Source organism: Schistocerca gregaria, chromosome 2 (assembly GCF_023897955.1).
Source record: "Schistocerca gregaria isolate iqSchGreg1 chromosome 2, iqSchGreg1.2, whole genome shotgun sequence".
In the NCBI taxonomy this organism is placed as follows: domain Eukaryota; kingdom Metazoa; phylum Arthropoda; class Insecta; order Orthoptera; family Acrididae; genus Schistocerca; species Schistocerca gregaria.
Window position 1 is genome coordinate 209,228,480 of NC_064921.1, and position 24,644 is coordinate 209,253,123.

The 24,644-nt window shown below is 43.4% G+C and overlaps 1 protein-coding gene across 3 annotated transcripts in view; it reads right to left on the reverse strand.

The window, feature by feature from the left end:
• LOC126336706 (lactosylceramide 4-alpha-galactosyltransferase-like) overlaps nt 1-24,644 on the reverse strand; it is a 112,291-nt gene that overhangs the window by 43,694 nt on the left and 43,953 nt on the right. For all 3 annotated transcript variants that reach the window (XM_050000671.1, XM_050000672.1, XM_050000673.1), the window contains one exon: nt 11,904-12,222. In XM_050000671.1, the coding sequence (XP_049856628.1) occupies nt 11,904-12,203 (300 nt within the window). In that variant the 5' untranslated portion in view covers nt 12,204-12,222. The remainder of the gene's footprint in view (nt 1-11,903; nt 12,223-24,644) is intronic.

Here is a 24,644-nt window from a genome sequence, read left to right on the forward strand (position 1 = left end):
GAAAGTTAATAATTATTACAAATGTTTTCAGGAGATCGACTGACAATTTTCGTCGCACCGAGACTTCGAAATTGCTTCACTGACGTATGGAATGTAAGTTAAGCTCAGTTTAATCAGGATAGAACAGTATTGAACTGTGTGAATGTGATAAGCCTGCTTTGTGAATGAAAATTCCCTTAATATACGCATGTTTTTTACTATCCTGATCAGTGATGCTAAATCAGGCCGGTGTGAGAGAGGTTTTTAAATTTCGTATCCCACAAAAATATTAAAAGAGGCAACATGACACTGTAAAATACTATTCTGTGTTCCCTGTCTCCTTAATCGTGTTTTAGGAGGTACTTAATTGTAAAAATGTCGAAAGTAGACCAGTAATTATCAGAAACACAAAGGACCAACAGTACCGTACGCCATTATTTAATCCAAACTGCCATACATGGATTTGTATTTAGATGGCCGTGAGTCAGGTTAGGTGCCGTTACATTACACAGCTGAGGTATCGTCATGGTGGTTTCCGATTATCGATAACTGCACTGTGACAATTGAAAATATCAGATATGTTGTAACCAATGGACGCAAATATCCACCTTACTCGACCCAAACCTAGAACCATGTGGTACATATACCAGCGAAGCTAAAAAAAGTCTTAGTAACTAGGTTATATAGGTTGTTAGAGAATCATCCTCTTATTCGTAGCCGGCCGCTGTGCTGATGCTACGGTCGCAAGTTCGAATCCTGCCTCGGGCATGGCTGTGTGTGATGTCCTTAGGTTACTTTGGTTTAAGTAGTTCTCAGTCTAGGGGACTGATGACCTCAGATGTTAAGTCCCATAGTGCTTGGAACCATTTGAACCATTTTTTTCTTATTAGTATATGTACGATTACAAGTAACAGGAATACTAAATGTAATGTCCTAAACGAGCCAGATAAGGTGCGGTTACGAAAAATTTTATTCATTGTAACACTATCAAATATGTATTAAACCTGTATGGTGTGTTGGCCTTTGCATTTACTGCAATATCTTTGTCGCGCCATTTGGACGCAGGTCACTTCACTGAGTGTGTTGTCTGTTGCCCACGGTGTAATGTTACCTTGTTTGGTATGGCGCACGTAGGGTGGTGAGTACAGTGTGCTGACTTTGTGAGGAGTCTCATGGAAATATGTACCAAACTAATGTTTATTAACAGCCTTACAATTTTCACCTCGCATCTGTTGAAAAACAGCTCTTATATGGGAAATTAATACGTAGCGTCGGTTAATTGTGTACTAATGTTGGTTATTTGCTAATCTTCATTGTAATTTATCGACTCTTTTACATTCCATTACATGGTAATTCCGCTTACGATAATTCCGCTGTTGTATATGTCATTCGACCCACGATGAGCAGTGGTAGTTGTTCACTCAAGTACTGACCAGTAGGGAGGGCCCCACGGTACTAGGAGTGCACTAGTTAAGATAATTATGCTTTAGGTAACAAGTCTGGGTGGTATTAAGATAATTATGCTTTAGGTAACAAGTCTAGGTTGTATAAATTAACAGTAAGTTCTCATTAATTTACACAGTATTACTTTTGTCTATGTATATTGCCAGACGGCCGTCCATTAGAGATTGTTTCCGATTTAGACCAAAACATTGTCCGCACTTACGGGGTGTCCTACGTAACTCTGCCACCTCATAATTTCCGAAAAGAAATAAAGTGTGAAAAATGCAGTAGGACTGGCACGCACCTATATCAGGGGCTCACACAATGGGCAGGAATGCACAATCCACGAAGGTAAACGAACACAATTTTGAACACAAAGTAAGGTTTGTTTAAATGTCACATGCATTTTTTTCCACAAAATTGAGGACACCAGGTATAATCAGTGATGGAAGACTTGGTTTCACTGTTGTGACCTCATACCACCTGAAATACTATAAAGGATAGCAACGGCGCCGCAGTTTCTGTCGTAACGTGCAGGGCAAGGATTGCCTGCACTCTCCTGCAGCCTGCTGTAAACAGGCTGTTATGGGCTCGCATGTTCTGCCAACACTATTCAGTTTTCCTGACCAGGCCTGTTCTACTGCTGTCGGTGTCAAACAGGAAAATACGGTGTGACGCATTTCACTTACAGTGCTTTCCTTGTTTTGGTGTGGCTTGTGACATTGGCGGGCGTCTCGTTAATAAATCGGTCTTCAGAAATGAAGAAAAATTGCATATTGCGTTGATTTACGGCTTATGTCGTAGAAATGCACCCATGGTTGTAGCAGTGTACGCTGAACGCTACCCATATCGACGACGTTATACCACTTGCAACATCCGCAAAAATCTCATGGAAACAGACAACTGGGCACCCAGAAAGCGTCAACGTGCAAACGCAGCCACTAACAGTGGTTCAAATGGCTCTGAGCACTATGGGACTTAACATCTGTGGTCATCAGTCCCCTAGAACTTAGAACTACTTATACCTAACTGACCTAAGGACATCACACACATCCATGCCCGAGGCAGGATTCGAACCTGCGACCGTAGCGGTCTCGCGGTTCCAGACTGCAGCGCCTAGAATCGCACGGCCATTGCGGCCGGCACATGTTTCGGTTGGAGTAAGATATAATACATTGAATATCTGCGTCCATTGGTTACCATATTTCCGATCTTTTCATTTGACACACTGTGGTTAACAGTATCCGGGAACCAGCTCGACGATGCCTCAGTGGTGAATGTAACGGCGCCGGTTCTGACTCATGGTCTGACTAAATACAAATCCGTGTTTGATAGTTCGGATTTAGCTAATGACATAGGTTTCCTGTACTGTTTAGTATCAATAGGTTCTTGTGACTCTAGTAATTATTGGTTTACTTTTGACATTCTTACAGTTACATACCACCGAAAATATGATTAAGCAGCCCACGAGGGACAAAACAGTGTTTTATTGTGTCATGTTGCCTCTCGAATTTTATCGTATTGGTCGCAGTTACATGAATGTACATTGTGGAGACAAAAGTCATGGATGGTGGTAATATCGCGTATACTGGATTTAAAGTTCAGTACAATGGCGAAGCTATCATTTGTACTCGGGTGCTCTACACGAAAAGTTTTCCGATGGAAATTAATAGACTTCGAACGCGGAAGAGTAGTTGGAGCTAGACGCATAGGACATTCCGTTTCGGAAATCGTTTGACAATTCAGTATTGCCAGATCCATAATGTCAAGGGTGTGACAAATATATCAAATTTCAGGCATTACCGCTCACCACGGAGAGCACAGTGGCCTTTGCGTAACGACCGAGAGCAGCGGCGTTTGTGTACAATTGTCAGCGCTGACAAAAAAGCAACCCTGAGTGAAATAATCGCGAAAATCAATCTGGGACGTACGACGAATGCATGCGTTAGGATAAGGAGGCAAATTTGGCGTCAATGTTCTATGGCAGCAGACGACCGAAGCGTGTGCCTTTGCTAACAGAACGACGTCGGCTGCAGCGTCTGTTCTGGGTTCGTGACCAAATCGGTTGTACGCTAGACGACTGGAAAACTGTGGACTGGTCACATGAGTCACGATTTCAATTGGTAAGAGCTAGTGGTAGGGTTCGTGTGTGGCGCAGACCCCACAAAGGAATGGACCCAAATTGTCAACAAGGCACTGTGCAAGCTGGTGGTGCCACCACAATCACTCATTGACAAGAAATTGTTATGCTCCGTTGCTTGGAGGGAATTTACAAGTCATTCGTGGACTTCATGCTCCAAACAACTATGCAATTTTTATGGATTACAGTACGCCATGTCACCAGCCTAAATTGTTTGCGACTGGTTTTATGAGACTTAATCGAGAGGTTAGTTCGTGTACGAAATCCTGGACTGCCAAAACGTTCGTAATTAGGGGCGGTTGGAGAGGCAGCATGGCCCAATATTTCTGAATGGGACTTCCAAAAACTTGTTAAGTCCATGTCCATGCCACGTTGTGTTGCTGACCTAAGCCGGACAAAAGGAGGTCCGGCACGATATTAGGAGGTATCCCATGCCTTTTCTCATCTCAGTGCATTATGTATTTAGTGATATTCAATTTATAGAGATTCTCTAATTTTGAACGGAAAAATGGATACCAATATTACAGTTATTTGTTACACGCAAGTTGGAGAATGGTATTTCGTCAATATTTTAAGGCGATTGTGAATAATGGCAATGTGAGTCACAGGACATAGTGGTTGTGAATTTAATAACATCTACGTTATCTCATGACGTGCCAAAATTTAATGTTACCGTAACTTCACCTCTCGAATGTATATCCTATGGGGCATACATACACGTGGTTATTCAATTACATTACCTCTCAAATGTCACAGAAATTAAATAATACAATTAGTGATGGGAAAAACATAGATTAAAAGTGGTAGGGCAACTCGGGGAGGAACGGGATACTTTATGTTTAACAATGTGTATAAAATAGGGGAACACAAGGAAACACTTCTTAAAGTTATAAAAAAGCACCCTGTAGTGTAACCTAATGTTCCTTATTTTAAAATCACTTAAAACAATACATTCTGTATTTTTTACAATTTTTGAAAGAAAGTCTTGCATATTTCCCGTTCCGCCCCACCCACGGGGCAGAATGGGATAAGGTTGTTTTTCTTAAATTATGGCATAAACGTTGAATTTGAATGACGAATATCGTATTGAACTATGACAACATGTTGTATAAAAGGCAATTCAGACCAAGGGATGTGTGATTTAAACAACTGAAAAGTCATTCTTCAAAATAATAGAATATTTTAATGTCATTGGAAAAATGTACTATGCTTAATAGCCACCAAATCACTAACTACTGATTCTTTCGACGATAGCCACAAACCATCTTTACTGTCTATGCCAGCACATGAATTGTGTGCTCACTTGAAACACCTCTGTCATACTACCCAGCCCTCATTAGAAACGGAGTAGAATTCCCCACAGTCGAGACACTCAGCATCCCCTCTCTCTCTCTCTGATTCTCTCTTCTCCATCATCTTCTTCCTATTATTTTTCTTAAGCTCTATGATGTCCTCTGTTTTTTTCTTTTTTTGTACAGTTTGATATTTTTGCCTTAAGTTGCATTGCACCTGACGTCTCTGTCCTGACCTTGTTCATATTGTGCACCCTCCTCCTTTCTGTAGCCCTGCTTTACGTGCGACAGCATTCTGCAGTTCCTTCTTATACGTAGAATCTATTAATACGACGGTTTTTCCTTTTCGTCTTGTCGTCCGCCGAGGATTTTGACAGATCAGTGGAATTGGAATGACAGCCTCGAGCGATATCTGGAAAGCTGAGTTGTTCGGCGAGCATAGCTGGTTGGGAGAGTTAAACTGTGAAACTGCTACTGTGTTGAATCCCATTGCTCGAGCACAAGAGGTATTTTCTGGCTTGCGAATAGAGAGTGTAGGATGCCTCGTAATAAATCCTTTAACCCAGTCTTGTCCAGCTGGAAAAGATTGTTTGTCAAATCTGTGTGGTAAGCCATTTCTTTCGGCTAGTTGATAGGCTAGTGATCTGAGATCTTTCATTGTTAGACCAAAAACTCTTCTTTCCATTGACTTCGGATATGTTTCCAGCTCATGTTCTTGCTCTGCAGTGGACACCTTTTTAAATTTACCATCTGATTTGTCAATTATGTAGTCAGGATTATTCTTAGCCTTAGGTACATAGTGAGCAAGCAGTAAAGGAAACAAAATAAAAATTCGGAGTAGGTATTTAAGTCCATGGAGAAGAAAGAAAGACGTTGAGTTTCGCTGATGACATTGTAATTCTGTCAGAGACTGTAAAGCACTTGGAAGAGCAGTTGATCGGAATGGGCAGTGTCTTGAAAAGAGGATATAAGATGAACATCAACAAAAACAAAACGAGGATAATGGAATGTAGTGGAATTAAGTCGGGTGATGCTCAGGGAATTAGATTAGGAAATGAGACACTTAAAGTAGTAAAGGAGTTTTGCTATTAGGGGAGCAAAATAACTGATGATGGTGGAAGTAGAGAGGATATAAAATGTAGACTGGCAATGGCAAGGAAAGCGTTTCTGTGAAAGAGAAATATATTAACATCGAGTATAGATTTAAGTGTTAGGAAGTCGTTTCTGAAAGTATTTGTATGTAGTGTAGCCATGTATGGAAGTGAAACATGGACGATAAATAGTCTGGACAAGAAGAGAATAGAAGCTTTCGAAATGTGGTGCTACAGAAGAATGCTGAAGGTTAGATGGGTAGATCACATAACTAATGAGGAGATATTGAATAGAATTGGGGAGAAGAGGAGTTTGTGGCACAACTTGACAAGAAGAAGGGACCGGTTGGTAGGACATGTTCTGTGGCATCAAGGGATCACAAATTTAGCATTGGAGGCCAGCGTGGAGGGTAAAAATCGCAGAGGGAGACTAAGAGATGAATACACTAAGCATATTCAGAAGGATGTAGGTTGCAGTAAGTACGTGGAGATGAAGAAGCTTGCACAGGATTGAGTAGTATGGAGAGCTGCATCAAACCAGTCTTAGGACTGAAGACAACACCAACAACAGGCACATATCTTTCAAATGTTGATTTAGGTACGTTGAACTGCTTAGATGCTTTTCAAAATCCCATTTGGGAAGATGAAACGGCTGAAACTGCCATTTCCATCGCTTTTACGTTCCATTGCTGTCTATCAGTCTTTTTCATGTACGTTAGCACCATCTGGAACAGCAAGGGGGAAAGAAAAGAGAATACCGTTTGCTTTCTACTTGCATCAAAATACGATGGGGTAGAACGGGACACTATCCCATTCTGCCCCGTCCTGTTCCTCCCCAAGAGCACTTTTGAAGTTAACAACTGACGTATTTAAACGCATTAAATGTATAAAAAAATACCATGCACTTTAAGGGAAGGGGTCATTTTAGGGTATACAATTAACTTTTAACAGCTTACCTGGAGTTGGAATTCACCAAACGTTAGAACAACGCAAGCGGTAACGTGACGGACAACAAACTCACGTATATCTCGCACTTCAAACTAAATAAAAATGGCTGCTCTAACTTCCCTTCCATTCGGAGAAATAGTTACATGCGCATACGACAGGTTGCAGCACTGTGTAGTCTAGAAAAGAGCAATTTCCCATTGTGCCCCGCTATCCCGTTCTGCCCCGAGTTCCCTTATGTGTGAGTGCGAGTCGAATCTTCGCTTCATACACGTTCGTTTTCTTATGAGCGAACGCTTGCCACCTGACCACCATGAGCGGTAATGTCCGGCAACTACACATCAGTTACGTAATAGGTGCGTAAAATTTCTTTTACAATTTTCTTGGAATTGCCAGAGTAGTGCATCTTACTGCATGCATATTATGTTGTTTTAATGACCTACTAAAAGTGTACAAAATTAGAAGTAAATTTGTGATCCTAACGCGCCGTGTCCTTCCATTGTTAGTGATACAAAACTGAGTCAAATTTATAAAGAACTTGGCAGTATGGGGCTACTTAATAGTGTGACGTGGCACCGCTGGGTGCACGCACTTATTCGGTTGGGAAGGGTGTCATAAGATCGTTGTATCCTCTTCTGACGTAAACTGGCCCACAACTGTAACTGGTTTCTTGATATCCTAAGCACCGGCACTGGGAAGGCTTTGACGTCTCACCTGAATCTAGAAATATTATACTGGTGACTAATCCGTGAATCCTCGTGGGGTGTTGGGGGAGGGCACGGGAATATCTCAATATTACGCTTACAGAGACACGTGCATTTGGGATGAGTGTTATCCCGTTCAAAAGTGGTACCACAATTCTCTTGCGTGAGAGATAACATATTTGGATGCAGGGTGTCCGTAACGTATCGTGGTTTTAGCGTTAGCCTCAATCAGTACCAGCCGTGACCTGAGGTCAAACCCGATGGATCCACATACTATGACACTGGAAGAATGGGTACTCTCTCCACGTCGCTCCCATATTCGCCGACGATGGTCATTTGGGGTGGTACAGAAACGCTGTTCATCACTGAAAACAATACGCCTTCCGTCAGTAGTTCTTGCTTCCCGGTCACGGAAGTACTCGAAAAGCAGCCGTTTGAGTTGTGGTGTTGACGGCAGCCTGTTCGTGGGCCGACAACTGCATAATCCGGTTTCTGTTTGTCTTTGACCAATGGTGCGGGATTAAGAAGTATGTTGCGAGGATCCTTTACTTGTTGCCGCTTACAGATGTGAAGGGGTTACGAAGTGCTTGTTGCACAGCCCTGCGATCCTTCACGGAGGTGATGAGACGTGATCGACTTGGGCCTTGGCGAACAGTGAACATGCCCTCACGTTCCCATACAGTCCAACATGGGACCACTGTGACATCCGAATGCCCCACAACTTTGGATACTGCCGATTCGAGCAGCTGGCCAAATGGAAATCAACAAAGAGGCTCCTCTCAAACTCTCTGAAGTGCATATAACGCTATTTTACATGAGTACACGGTATTTCATTTCCTTCACGAAGATCGCTCAACATCTGAAACTCTTCACTCCTCGTATGTAGTAATCAGGCCTAGTAAGAATACCAAACAACGCTCAATTCACTGGATGGCGTTCTACCTGACGCAAAGAGCGACAACTATTTACATAGCCGCCCATAATATCTACACGAGCGAAGTTACACTGGCATTCAGCAATATCTTCTGAGTGCTAAACTTTTTTCTCAGGCAGTGTAAAAAGAGACCCACCGAAGATGATAAATAAGTGTTGAAACAAAGAATAAACTGTGTTTTCCAGCAAGGAGGGTTTTTTTTAAAAATACGAATTTAATTGCAAACACCGAATAAAACGTCAACACTGAAACTTTCTTTCGCCCGTGCATCACAGTTTCTGTAGCGCTGTGCGAAGTCACACTCACGGGCGCGAACTAAACCCACGACCTCTTGCCGAAATCGGCTTTTCTGAAAAATGACTCGTCGTATTGCTCAGTGGATTTAATTCGAAACGTTTACATTGTCAAACCAAGATTAATTCTCTGCGCTGTTATAAGTGTAAAATCAGTTTAAATAATTGTTGCCAACCTCACTTTGACCGCAAAGTCAATAATTAGTGTCCTGTAGCAATCTAGTTACTATGAGAAAGATTTCCGATATCCGACCATTCGATTGGAATAAGTTCAAGATGATTCAAATAGCTCTGAGCACTATGGGACTTAACATCGAGGTCATCAGTCCCCTAGAACTTAGAACTACTTAAGTAACCTAACTAATCTAAGGACATCACACACATTCATGCCCGAGGCAGGATTCGAACCTGCGACTGAAGCAGTCGCGCGGTTCCGGACTGAAGCGTCTAGGTCCGCTCGGCTTGGAATAAGTATACCGCCTCCAAAGTCCTCCTAACAACACCACCCCCCTTTCCCAGATTTTCTTCACAACAATAAAACAGGAATGCAGTGGTGAAAGGATTACACAATACATCACACACAAAAATTTCTATAGTAACGAACGTAATTTATTGTTTTCTATGAAAACCTCACCAAGTTCGTCTCGTTCAGAAAACTCCAAACGTACATCTATATTCTCCCCACCAAAACTTAGTTTGAGTATTTTGCCTACTTATCGCGAGCACCCTCGCTAAAAACGCAACACTCTCCCACCAAAGCTGTAAAACCGAAGAGCACTCCACGTCCAAGCACTGGAAACGCCCTTACCAGTCCTCACAACTAAAAGCACAGGAAGAAATGCCACATGGACCACAAAGTCCTGAATACCGAAATTAGAACTACTTTCGGAACAGAAAGTCCACTCCGGTGTGTCCACCTCTTTTACACACAAGATGGCAGCTGAGCAGCTTACTACACTCCTGGAAATTGAAATAAGAACACCGTGAATTCATTGTCCCAGGAAGGGGAAACTTTATTGACACATTCCTGGGGTCAGATACATCACATGATCACACTGAAAGAACCACAGGCACATAGACACAGGCAACAGAGCATGCACAATGTCGGCACTAGTACAGTGTATATACACCTTTCGCAGCAATGCAGGCTGCTATTCTCCCATGGAGACGATCGTAGAGATGCTGGATGTAGTCCTGTGGAACGGCTTGCCATGCCATTTCCACCTGGGGCCTCAGTTGGACCAGCGTTCGTGCTGGACGTGCAGACCGCGTGAGACGACGCTTCATCCAGTCCCAAACATGCTCAATGGGGGACAGATCCGGAGATCTTGCTGGCCAGGGTAGTTGACTTACACCTTCTAGACCACGTTGGGTGGCACGGGATACATGCGTACGTGCATTGTCCTGTTGGAACAACAAGTTCCCTTGCCGGTCTAGGAATGGTAGAACGATGGGTTCGATGACGGTTTGGATGTACCGTGCACTATTCAGTGTCCCCTCGACGATCACCAGAGGTGTACGGCCAGTGTAGGAGATCGCTCCCCACACCATGATGCCGGGAGTTGGCCCTCTGTGCCTCGGTCGTATGCAGTCCTGATTGTGGCGCTCACCTGCACGGCGCCAAACACGCATACGACCATCATTGGCACCAAGGCAGAAGCGACTCTCATCGCTGAAGACGACACGTCTCCGTTCGTCCCTCCGTTCACGCCTGTCGCGACACCACTGGAGGCGGGCTGCACGATGTTGGGGCGTGAGCGGAAGACGGCCTAACGGTATGCGGGACCGTAGCCCAGCTTCATGGAGACGGTTGCGAATGGTCCTCGCCGTTACCCCAGGAGCAACAGTGTCCCTAATTTGCTGGGAAGTGGCGGTGCGGTCCCCTACGGCACTGCGTAGGATCCTACGGTCTTGGCGTGCATCCGTGCGTCGCTGCGGTCCGGACCCAGGTCGACGGGCACGTGCACCTTCCGCCGACCACTGGCGACAACATCGATGTACTGTGGAGACCTCACGTCCCACGTGTTGAGCAATTCGGCGGTACGTCCACCCGGCCTCCCGCATACCCACTATACGCCCTCGCTCAAAGTCCGTCAACTGCACATACGGTTCACGTCCACGCTGTCGCGGCATGCTACCAGTGTTAAAGACTGCGATGGAGCTCCGTATGCCACGGCAAACTGGCTGACACTGACGGCGGCGGTGCACAAATGCTGCGCAGCTAGCGCCATTCGACGGCCAACAGCGCGGTTCCTGGTGTGTCCGCTGTGCCGTGCGTGTGGTCATTGCTTGTACAGCCCTCTCGCAGTGTCCGGAGCAAGTATGGTGGGTCTGACACACCGGTGTCAATATGTTCTTTTTTCCATTTCCAGGAGTGTAGATTTCGCGAGCTTCCATACTGCACCAGTTTTAGCCCCTCGAGCCATTCAGATGAGGGGAAGGATGGTGGCATTTTCATTGGTCAATTCCCGACCCCTAATGGAGCTTCTGTAAAGTGCTACCCTCTGGTACGACAATTAAGAGTGCCTCAGCAACGGAAGTTAGAAAACATCGGTCGCCATGGGAAAATTACTAATCCTTAAAAATAGTGACCAATTTAGGGGGTTACGAAAAGACGAGCACCCTCTTCCCCAAAAAGCCGGAACTTGGAGTTTGCACATGCAACGGCGAACAAATAGGTTCGCAAGTGAAGTTTCATTTTCCATTACCTGTGTCATACGACTCGTACGTTTCCACGGAAAGAAATCTGTGGTTTACAGAAACACACCAAAGATGCACAGTAATTTACGTGCTCTGTAATAGAATAACTTATTGACTGGAGTAACATCAGCGGCAATCTGTTCATAGATTAGTACAAGAACTAATATTATTTACGAGCATAGTTGTATCACCAGCAATAATGACAAAATGTGAATTTTCGCTGCTGTCGAATGAGACTGTACTGGCAACCTGACAGAATATTACCATTGCAATTCCCTCTCAGAAGTGTAGTAAGCTTACTGTTATCAACGGGAAGATACTGTACTATCATATATGGTCATCTGCAAAGGACACATCCTCACTTAGAAATGAAGGTACTTACCTCAATGGCGCATGTTGTCTCTATGAAGAATATATTGGCAGCTCCTCGCTGCGGTACGGTGCGTCGGTCATATGGCCACAATTTGTGCTTAGGAAAACTAACAACCGACCAAGTAACGAGGATCGCAGCGCACAGAAGCCCTATCACATATGTTTTACGTGTATATCGGCACCTGATGGTTGGTGACATGGGCTGCCGCTCAAGCAATGGCACCTGGAGATGGTAGCCCTGTGGGGCATAAGTGTCTTGACCATTTGTCATCCGGACTTCTGCACTCGTCAGCGGTACAGCTAACAGCATGTACGGTTGTCCGCGGTACCTATGGAAATAGAGAAACAAAAGCGGTATTACTAAGGAGCAGACCGTAGTTACGAAGGTTCTTTAGGGTGGACATATAATCATCCTTAGGAAATATCTCTGCCTAGCAACTACACAGCTCACAGTATTATTTGACATAACTATTAGTAGCATAGAGAACTGGATCGTCGGAAAAGGATAAAGATTCTCAAGTTTCACAGTAAAAAAATTGTGCAATAACTGTTCGTGATTTGAAATCTGTTGAAGCTGATACCTGGAAAAAATTCTGCTTGTAGCATGATGAGAGCTTTTTAGACACCGGTAACAACTTGTAACTCAAGAGAGAAACCAAACGCTTGATGTCACATCGTAACTCAGATTAAACAATTATTTAACAAAACACTGTAATTAACGACTTACTGTGTTCAATATGTTGAGAATGGATTCCATACTTTTGATATTAAACTACTCTGGAAGCCTTAGAATTAAATACATTTTTCTTCACTAAGTTCCTCAAACCACAGAAGCACGATTCACGCGTTGCACTACGTAGGTATAGAAGACGTAAACATCAACAGTAGGGCAGTCCATAGCTTTCTTGATCTACTGACCAATAGCGACACTTTCCCCTGGCATATTGCTGTTACTGCATCCAGTAGCAGTTTTCTCGCAATATATCAAATACAGGGCTTAGTTTTAGGAAGACATTTCAGAGAATGTACGTTCAGAGCGCAGCATTGAATGGTAGTGATTATGGACTCTGGGAACACCGGACTAGAAGCTAATCGCACCGTTTGAGATGTGTTGCTATAGAAGTATGTCGAAAATTCGGTGGAGTGATAAGATAAGAAACAGAAAGACTCTGCTTCAAATCGGTAACGAGTAGAACTTAAGGAAAACGTAGACAAGAAGAGACACATAGGTAAGACAAGTGTTAAAACGTCAGGAAATGACTGCCATGGAACTAGAAGGGGCTGCAGAGAATAAAAACTGTATAAGAGAGAGACTGAAATACATTCAACGAATAACTGGTGACATAGGGTGCAAATGCTACTCTACATCTACATCTAAATCTACATACATACTCCGCAATCTACCATACAGTGCGTGGCGGAGGGTACCTCTCACCACAACTAGCATCTTCTCTTCCTGTTCTACTCCCAAACAGAACGAGGGAAAAATGACTGCCTATATGCCTCTGTACGAGCCCTAATCTCTCTTATTTTATCTTTGTGGTCTTTCCGCGAAATATAAGTTGGCGGCAGTAACATTGTACTTCAGTCAGCCTCAAATGCTGGTTCTCTAAATGTCCTCAGTAGCGATTCACAAAAAGAACGCCTCCTACCCTCTAGAGACTCCCACGCGAGTTCCTGAAGAATTACCGTAACACTCGCATGATGATCAAACCTACCAGTAACAAATCTAGCAGCCCGCCTCTGAATTGCTTCTATGTTCTCCCTCAATCCGAGCTGATAGGGATCCCAAACACTCGAGCCGTACTCAAGAATAGGTTTTATAAGCGGTCTCCTTTACAGATGAACCACATCTTCCCAAAATTGTACCAATGAACCGAAGACGACTATCCGCCTTCCCCACAACTGCCATTACGTGCTTGTCCCACTTCATATCGCTGTGCAATGTTACGCCCAAATATTTAATCGACGTGACTGTGTCAAGCGCTACACTACTAATGGAGTATTCAAACATTACGGGATTCTTTTTCCTATTCATCTGCATTAATTTACATTTATCCATATTTAGAGTTAGCTGCCGTTCTTTACACCAATCACAAATCCTGCCCAAGTCATCTTGTATCCTCCTACAGTCACTCAACGACGAAACCTTCCTGTACACCACAGAATCATCAGTAAACAGCCGCACATTGCTATCCACCCTACCCAAAAGATCATTTATGTAGATAGAAAAGAACAGCGGACCTACCACACTTCCCTGGGGCACTCCAGATGATACCCTCACCTCCGATGAGCACTCACCATCGAGGACAACGTACTGGGTTCTGTTACTTAAGAAGTCTTCGAGCCACTCACATATTTGGTAACCAATCCCATATGCTCGTACCTTAGGAGTCTGCAGTGGGGCACCGAGTCAAACGCTTTCCGCAAGTCTAGGAATATGGCACCCGTCTGATACCCTTCATCCACGGTTCGCAAGATATCATGTGAAATACGGGCGGGTTGCGTTTCGCAGGAGCGATGCTTTCTAAAGCCGTGCTGATGCATGGACAGCAACGTCTCTGTCTCAAGGAAATTCATTATATTCGAACTGAGAATATATTCGAGAATCCTGCAACAAACCGATGTTAAGGATATTGGTCTGTACTGTTGAGGATCCGTCCTTCTACCGTTCGTATATACAGGCGTCACATGCGCTTTTTTCCAGTCGCTCGGGACTTTACGTTGGACAAGAGATTCGCGATAAATGCTAGCTAAGTAAGGAGAACAGCTTAACACAAGAGAAGAATTCGCGGTGGGCCGCATCTAATTAGAAAGAACACTAATGAAAAAAAGGCCTCCTCGTCGGCAGCCACCTCCCAGAGACTCGAATGGAGTACTGGTCCGGAAAATTTCGCGAGTGGAGAGATCATCATGAAGCTTTTACAAAATAGTTAAAACGGCTCTAAGCACTATGGGACTTAACATCTGAGGTCCCCTAGACTTAGAACTACTTGAACCTAACTAACCTAAAGACATCACACACAGCCATGCCCGAGGCGGGATTCGAACCTGCGGCCGTAGAAGCACAGTGGTTCCATACTGAAGCGCCTAGAACCTCTCTGCCACATCGGCCGGCGAAGCTTTTACCACTGCAGGCCCTACGTCACGTTTTGTGTCTTTAATGCAGTTGTTTTCATTGCGTTCTGCACACTCATGCCGTTGACATTAACTTATGGCAGCTTTTTGTTTCTTATCTCTTTCAGGGGCAGCGGCTATCACCAGGCATTATCTATTTCCAGGGCGATGGTTATCAATGTTAACCACCTATTTTACGACACCTGGTGACCGAATGGGGCAGCAGTTGTCAGTATGAGCCACACAGTTATTTGAGGGACTCCTGCCTAGATGGCAAGACATTGGTTATCACGCATTTTGCTTCCTTATTGTTCGTACAGCACAATTAGTTTGCTGCCTTGCAGCAGTTTTGTGCCATTTAGTTGGTGTACGTTTTGAACAACTAATTTGGCACATATATACTACTTTCATTTCCAAGTAAGTATTTTCATATGTAAATTTAGTTCATGCTATTGACATTCAGTGCAATAGTTACGTGAAATAAGTTTGTTTATTTCATATTTTTGTTACTTTAATATAGGTTAGCGCTGCTAACCATTCCGCAACTGGGATACAGCTTTCATTCAGTATGGCTAAGAGGTGTCTTAGTGATGATGAAATACGAAAACTACTTTTCAAGGACCTTCCCTCAGACTCAGATAGTGAAATAAGTTCGTTTGAAGACTCTGACATTGATTCTACATGTGAACCTGACTGTGATAATATTGTGTTTTCATCTTCTGAAGAGAGTAGCAATAAAGCAGATGATAATTTACCAGAAAGTAATCATCACTTGTACGATAATAAACAACCTTGCGTGGCTAAAATTCCATCAAATGATGATTCTTCAGCCTCGGAGTCACATTATCTGTCCATGCCTAGACGTTCGACATGGCCACTGGCTAAAGCAACATCATTGTGACAGTTAGTTCTTCACATATACAGCCAAACATCCCAAATCATCCTGGTACCTCTGGTGGATCTGTAAGTATACCCACTGTTCAGGATGATCGTCCACAATGTAGCCAAAAATTCAGAGTTCAAGCACTGTTTAATTTTGTGGAAAAAATTGGCCCTGCAGCTGTTTTTACAGAGATGTCAAATCCATCACCATATAAAATATTTTTTGAGTTTTTTATTGATGAAATGGTAAAACATATTACATTTCACACCAATTTGTACGTCACTCGAAAAGGAAAGCCTGTCATCCCAACTACTGAAGATGAGGTAAGGGTTTCCTTAGGTATCAGTTTCTGAGTGTCTGTATATATATATATATATATATATATATATATATATATATATATATATATGTGTGTGTGTGTGTGTGTGTGTGTGTGTGTGTGTTCTACATATAATGTGCCTCTTTGTCTACGAAAAGGGAAAACTTGCTTTCAAACATTTCATTCTCAATAATGATGCACTTTTGAGTTGTTTGTGTAAATAATTTCCTAAGAAAACTGTTCAAAATTTTACCTCACAAAATTTCTCAGCAGATAAGTAACTAATGAGAATTATAGGCGGTGGTTAACAGAGGTAACCACAATTTAGTTGACTGTAATTAAAAAAGTATGCAAAGTATTGTAAAATTGTATTAAAATAAATTGTTCTGTTTCGTAAGAAGTTGTATAATTTTGACAAATCACGTGTTTTCATTTTTAAAAAAATTCCTGCCCCTCAAAATTCAAAAAATGTGTGGTTGACATTGATAACCACTGCCCCTGAAAGAGTTATGGGACTACTCCATAGCAGCACGGGATTAGCCGAGCGGTCTTAGGCGCTGCAGTCGTGGACTATGCCGCTGGTCCCGTCGGAGGTTCGAGTCCTCCCTCGGGCATGTGTGTGTGTGTGTGTTTGTCCTTAGGATAATTTAGGTTAAGTAGTGTGTAAACTTAGGGACTGATGACCTTAGCAGTTAGTACCATAAGATTTCACACAAATTTGAATATTTTTGACTACTTCGTATGTTTTTATACTGATGGGTTACGCGCTTGTAACATAATGGCTATTATGTTCTTGATTTTTTGGTAAGAAGACGTAGCAAGGAAGAGAGTTCGGGGCTTCTATTTTACAGATGAACTCGCGGACAATCTAGACCTCAAGTATGTTGACAAATGAGACGCGAATGAAATATAAATTCTCTCGAATGCTAAATTAATATTAAAGAGAAACGTTTGTAAGAGACTTAAATTACTACTTGGTTCGCCATGTTCTACAACGGCTGAGCCGACTTACATACTCAAAGGTTGTTATGATGAGACTGAACGCTGAGTGTGGCGTTAGAGAAAAAGAATATGTTGTCGCACTTGTGAAGAAAGTAGTTTGTGAGACTATTCAAAAATGGTTCAAATGGCTCTGAGCACTATGGGACTTTAACTTCTGAGGTTATCATTCCCCTACAACTTAGAACTACTTAAACCTAACTAACCTAAGGACATCACACACATCCCTGCCCGAGGCAGGATTCGAACCTGCGACCGTAGTGGTCGCGTGGTTCCAGAGTGTAGCGCCTAGAACCGCTCGGCCACTATTTCCGGCTGTGAGGCTATTGCGCTGCTTATATTTGCGTGTGTATGTATGACGTATGGATGTGTATATTCTGAAATTCTCAATAACTACAAAACGTTTGCAATATAATTGTAAACTTTTCTCTAATCCAGTAAGTACATCAATACCTTTACGTAACAGAATTGCCCAGAGAATAAATCCGCCAGCGATTAATGTCTTACGTTTGTGACAACCAGATGCATTTTTGGCAGCGATCGAATGTTACTGCACTCCATAGGGGTGACCGCTAATGTTATATGCTTGATGAATGTGAGAAGAAAACAGTTCAGTATACAGAATAACTGTTTGCAGATGTCTGCTGCTTGAACAAAAGTGAGCCGGTTCTTTTAGAATAGGACTCATTGAAAATTATGACGAGACTAAATTCTAGTGCCCAAAGATATCGCCGGAGGACGGGGTGAACAGCAGATATTTTAACGCGATGAGTACAGTTCTGAATCACGGTGTGGGTAAGGTATTTGTGAAAGGACGCTGTTGAAGGGACAAATTCAAAAATGGTTCAAATGGCTCTGAACACTATGGGACTTAACATCTGAGGTTATCAGTCCCCTAGAACTTAGAACTACTTAAACGGAACTAACCTAAGGACATCACACACATCCATTCCCGAAGCAGGATTCGAACCTGAAACCGTAGCAGTCGCGCGGTTCCAGACTGAAGCGCCTAGAACCGCTCTGTCACCGCGGCTGGCGAAGGGAAAGTGCTGTGATTGTTTTACGTTGTGAACAACAAAGTCAACAATTTGCTGACAGTGTTCTCAGTCTTGTAGTTAGTATGCAGTAACTTACTGAGAAAGACGGTGTTTTAGTGACGCTAACCGTTCTGCAGTCTTTCATAAAACTACTTTGTTACGTTCGACTCTTCTTACTGACTGACTATGGTTTCAACACAGTAATTGTCCGACTTCAATGATGTCTACCTGCTGGTGTAGTACTGGTGAAAATCCGTTCCAGTTTTATCAAGTTCAAAGCAGTTTTGAAGCGTAACGGCATGTAGCTTCCTTACGAATTGTACGTCACCTGGAAGACCAATTTTACTGCAAATTTGTAACCGGAAAATAAGTGTGATCGTTCTCCTCACGACAGTCTCCACCATGGACTACTATTTCAAATTCTGAATGAGTAGATGAGTACTTATGTCCATTGTACCAGGCTTTTTTGTATGTCTGTCTGCGCGATCCAAAATTTTGCAATTGATTTTAAACTAAATTCCTTATAAACTAGAACATTTAAATTTTGAGTACAGCTCGGAACTAGACGACAATGCAATATTAATTCGCATTCTTTTCTGATGTGTGACGGAAGTAAGGCTGACATCCGTCCCGATTGACCTGGTCCGACACCGTAACGGACCTTCTTGTGACACTTTCTCTCGATTTTGCAAAATACTGGTACAAGCTTGGCTCACGCACTGAATTAAGTATTTGTTTTCTATTCCCGCACACAATGCCACTTTGGAAACAATATTTACCCTGATGTCGGCCCCATAGACTGATGAAATCGACTGTCGCCAGCGACTGTGGAATCAATCATACAGTGCCAGTTTAACTACAAGCTGACTTGCATGGAGTTTTATATAAAAAGGAAAAAAAGACTTGCTGAAAAAGGGGAAATCTTCCTAAATACAGGATGTTACAAAAAAGGTACGGCTAAACTTTCAGGAAACATTCCTCACACTCAAATAAAGAAAAGATGTTTTGTGGACATGTGTCCGGAAACGATTAATTTCCATGTTAGAGCTCAATTCAGTTTCGTCAGTATGTATTGTACTTCCTCGATTCATCGCCAATTGACCCAATTGAAGGAAGGTAATGTTGACTTCGGTGCTTGTGTTGACATGCGACTCATTGCTCTTCAGTACTAGCATCAAGCACTTCAGTACGTAGCATCAAAAGGTTAGTGTTCATCACGAACGTGGTTTTGCAGTCAGTGCAATATTTACAAATGCGGAGTTGGCAGATGCCGATTTGATGTATGGATTAGCACGGGGCATGCACGATGGAGCTCCTGCACATTTCACTCGAAGTGTTCGTACGCTTCTGAACAACAGATTCGTTGACCGATGGATTGGTAGAGGCGGACCAATTCCATTGGCCTCCACGCTCTCCTGACCTCAACCCTCTCGACTTTCATTTATGGGAGCATTTTAAAGCTCTTGTCTACGCAACCCCGGTACCAAATGTAGAGACTCTTCGTGCTCGTATTGTGGACGGCTGTGATACAATACGCCATTCTCCAGGACTACATCAGCGCATCAGAGATCCCATGCGACGGAGGGTGGATGCATGTATCCTCGCTAACGGAGGACAGTTTGACCATTTCCTGTAACAAAGTGTTTGAAGTCACGCTGGTACGTTCTGTTGCTGTGTGTTTCCATTCCATGATTAATGTGACTTGAAGAGAAGTAATAAATGAGCTTTAACATGGAAAGTAAGTGTTTCCGGACACATGTCCACATAACATTTTTTCTTTCTTTGTGTATGAGGAATGTTTTCTGAAAGTTTGGCCGTACCTTTTTGTAACACCCTGTATATGGCGTGCCAATACTTCTCCAACAACAAGTTCCCTGTGATTGTGTTCTAAACATAAACTAATTTCATTAAATAAATTTCTACCTCATTTCTACACCCTTATCTCAGTGCCCCGACGAGGTCCCAGCTATATACGGCAACCCTAGACGGAAGGTACTTTGTTGGTACTTATGATTTTCCGCTGAGATACACACTTTACACGTTCAGTATAGCTAAGAACTGAATGACAATGCAATATTAACTCTCTTCTTTGTCTGGTGTGTGGCGGAGGGTATTTTGTGTACCACTGCCATTTCCCACTTTTCCTGTTATATTCAAAAATGGTTCGCGAGAAGAAGTATTACTGGAAAGCCAACGCGTGACATCTAATCTATCTAATTTTTACCTTCACTCTCCTTCTGGGAGATATCAGTAGCCGCAAGCAATATACTGGTTGAGTCAGATGAACATAAACCAAATAAACCACATGTCTCTGTTGCAATCTCATCAAAATTTGTGAAATTGACTGAAAAATTTCACACACGCAAGAACAGAAAGCACAAAATAATTATTTAAACGCAAAGAAATTTTAATACACCTCTTTTTTAAATCGGAAAAAAAGTATTAAAAAATTGCTCCAAGCCCCATACAGATTCTTACCACATACCGATAGTCCTGAAAATTTTCGACTGTGAACTTTTAATAACTAAGAAAATGCTCGTTCAATTTATAACGAAAAATGTTTCTTACCCTAATGACACGCTGCTCCCTGTCCCCTCCTACATTCCTCCCTCTCCTCCATGAAGCGAACTCTGGAGCTTATCGGTTTTGGGGTCAGTCCCCCGAATGTTTGATTTGTTAAAATAGTGCTATTGAGCTACTGAAATAATACCAGTCGGTCTAAATCAGTGTCATGACGGGCTGGTAGCACAACTGGACCAGCAATAGTACACGTATGATTAGCAGGTTGTGGGCATAAATAGCGTTATGTTTATTTTAATAAACATCGTTTGCTTTCCACGAAATTTGGGATTCAGCATGGTGGGGTTCTCTCTCTCTCTCTCTCTCTCTCTCTCTCTCTCTCTCACACACACACACACACACACACACACACACACACACACACACACACACACACGTGCGCGCGCGCGCGAGTGAACACACACACATACACAAACTATCTGTTAACGAACACACAAGAATACACACAGAACACTATCCGACACCTTTGCTAATGGGCTATCCTCTGATGAATATATGTGTGCGCTAACTGACAGCTCATGAAATGCGGAAAAATGCTGCTGCTAATGACTAGCCTGTAAGTTTCACCACTCCACATCATAAGCATCAGTAGGAATGTGTTCTGCATGTATGTATTAGAACGGCCATATGACCTTTCAAGTTATAACAATACATAAATGTTCCAGTCGTTGTGATAGGGCTTGGGGTCCCAGGCTTGTTTTGTAAATCAGGCTTGTTTTGTAAATAAGAACAGAGATACATTGTGATAAATTGTATTTTGTTTACTCATTATTAAAAAAAATTACAGTAACGTTCGTCTTTGAGCTCTTAAGGAATGAGTAAGGAGAATACGTCTACTGCAGAGGAATACAAAATTTATGCACATGCATCCATTTCAAGCACAGTTAAAGTTTCTTTACGTATTGCACAATCCTCATACAAAACTAAAAGTTGCTAGGTATTTGTTATTATTATTGGTGTTACCCTTAAAGAGCGCGTTTGGACTAAACTACATGGCCAGTTCCTTTTGCTGCCTTCCTTGCTGCCCAAACTTCCCTCATTCGCTCGCTGTGTTTCTGTTTCCGGTCCTCTGTCCATGCTTCTTGTCGGCTTTGTGTCTTTGGCTTCATCTTGATTGCCTTTTTGGCTGTCATCTTGCTTGCGTTCTTCGGTCCATTTTATGCCTGTTCGTTTTTCACATTGTATCTCATATAGTTTACTTTTCTTAATGATGTTTCTGAATTTTATTCTGTCGTTTATTGTGTCTGCTGGGGACCCAACTACTGGCTCGCCTCAGCCCCAGGTGTTACAGACGCTGCCTTCCATTTTGCCCCATGGCGACGCACCGCCGCCGCCGCCGCCGCCTGATCTCCCTCCGGCGACGCCCGCAGTGGACGCGACGCTGCAACCGCCGGGCGCCTCCGTGGGTCACGCGCCGCCGATCGCTTTCCATGACCAGTTGTCCTCCGACATGGAACTCTTGCCCGCTCCGGATCACATGTCGTCTTCGCCCGTCGGATGCCCCGGGGTCGACCCTTCTGCCCCTCCTGTCTCTCTACGGGCGCATACACCGCATGTTGGCGTGCACCCTGGAGCAGGTTTTCAGGCGTTTCCTAGCTCCCCCGGTCCGAATGGCAGGGTGCGGGTGGCACAGCTTCGCCTGTTGTTAGGCTCCCCACCTCGTCGCATACGTCAACATGCGGTCCTCCGCACGGCGGGCGGAAGCCTTATTCCACAACAGTACGCCGGTTTGCGGGGGAGGAATGTGGTGTCACCGCCAGACACCACACTTGCTAGGTGGTAGCCTTTAAATCGGCCGCCGTCCGTTAGTATACGTCGGACCCGCGTGTCGCCACTATCAGTGATTGCAGACCGAGCGCCGCCACACGGCAGTTCTAGAGAGACTTCCTAGCACTCGCCCCAGTTGTACAGCCGACTTTGCTAGCGATGGTTCACTGACAAATTACGTTCTCATTTGCCGAGACGATTGTTAGCATAGCCTTCAGCTACGTTATTTGCTACAACCTAGCAAGGCGCCAGTATCCGTACTATTGATATTTTGAATCATGTACCATAAAGTGCGACGTTCTCCGTTAATGGATTAAAGTTAAGTATTCCACCAGCTACGTCCGTTTTTCTCAATTCTAATTCCCTTGTCATGTTCCACACCTCATGCCAGCCTGCGTGAGCTAAAACGCGTGCATTTCGGCCTCCTTTAACCATACGGTTGGCTCTCCTGCCAACCACAACAATTCTAACACTATAACATTACAAAATGTTCCTCTTATTTAAGAGCTGTACGACCTTCCTGATCACCTCCGAGAAGCGGAAGGATCCAGTTCTGCGAGTGTAGGTGAGCCATAAAGTGCGTTCATTTTGTTAGCTACAACTACCAAATAATACTCGCTTGATGAAAGAACTACGAACTTGTGGTAGACTTGCGGTGACCGACTCCATTACCAATGGCTTTCTAAATCTGGAGGTATGAAGAGCTCCTCTCTTGAAATATAATTTGCCTCACTGTAATCCTAGCGATTAATGTATCCAAAATAGTTGTTTGTACTTTAATTTCCTACTTCGCTGCAGCAGTCGCATTCTTCTAACACACTCCATCAGCTTATAATCTAAAGTCTGACACCCTATGACTGAGTTGGCTATGAGATTATCTACTGGACATTTAATGACCGGGAGTTTAGCTATCTGAAAAGGAAAACCTGTCGCAGTGACTGGATACTGAGTTACTGCAGTGATTGTTTGATAAGCTGCACCTATTTGAAAAGGAAAACTGTTTTCGGAGATTTGATGAAAAGCTTTAGACAGAACGTGTAATGCATTGATAAGTGGCTGTATTCCAGCAGCGTAAAAATATCATCACGACGTATTAAACACTCATAATTATCTGACGCAAACACCGTTGACCTGAAACACTGACACGGAAGTGTGCATCGTACTTTTTGAAGCTTGCGGCAGATTGTGCACATTTCAGCACTAATTTTAATTTGTAAATTTAATTTTAATGTAATATCCACTGAAAAGGAAAAACGTTTCCAGTAACATACGACTACACGAACTGCAAATAAAATGTCCTCATGCAATTATAATAGGCCTAATACAGTACTGACCATTAAAATTGCTACTCCACGAAGACGACGTGCTACAGATATGAAATTAAACCGAGAGGAAGAAGATGCTGTGATATGCAAATGATTAGCTAATCAGAGAATTCACAGAAGGTTGTTGCCGGTGGCGACACCTACAACGTGGTGACATGAGGAAAGTTTCCAACCGATTTCTCATAAACAAACAGCAGTTGACCGGCGTTGCCTGGTGAAACGTTGTTGTGGTTCCTCGTGTAAAGAGGAAAAATGCGTACCATCACGTTTCCGGCTTTGATCGGATTGTAGCTTATCGCGATTGCGGTTTATCGTATCGCGACATTCCTGCTTGCGTTGGTCGAGATCCAATGACTGTTAGCAGAATATGGAATCGGCGGGTTCAGGAGGGTAATACGGTACGCCGTGCTGCATCCCCACGGCATCGTATCACTAGCAGTAGAGATGACAGGCATCTTACCCGAATGGCTGTAACGGATCTCGCAGCAACGTCTCGATCCCTGAGTCAACAGATGGGGACGTCTGCAAGACAAGAAACATTTGCGCGAACAGTTCGACGACGTTCGCAGCAGCATGGACTATGTATGAGCTGGGAAACCATGGCTGCGGTTACCCTTGACGCTGCATTACAGACAGGAGCGCCTGTGGTGGTGTACTCAACGACGAACCTGGGTGCACGAATGGCAAAACGTCATTTTTTCGGACGAATCCAGGTTCTGTTTAC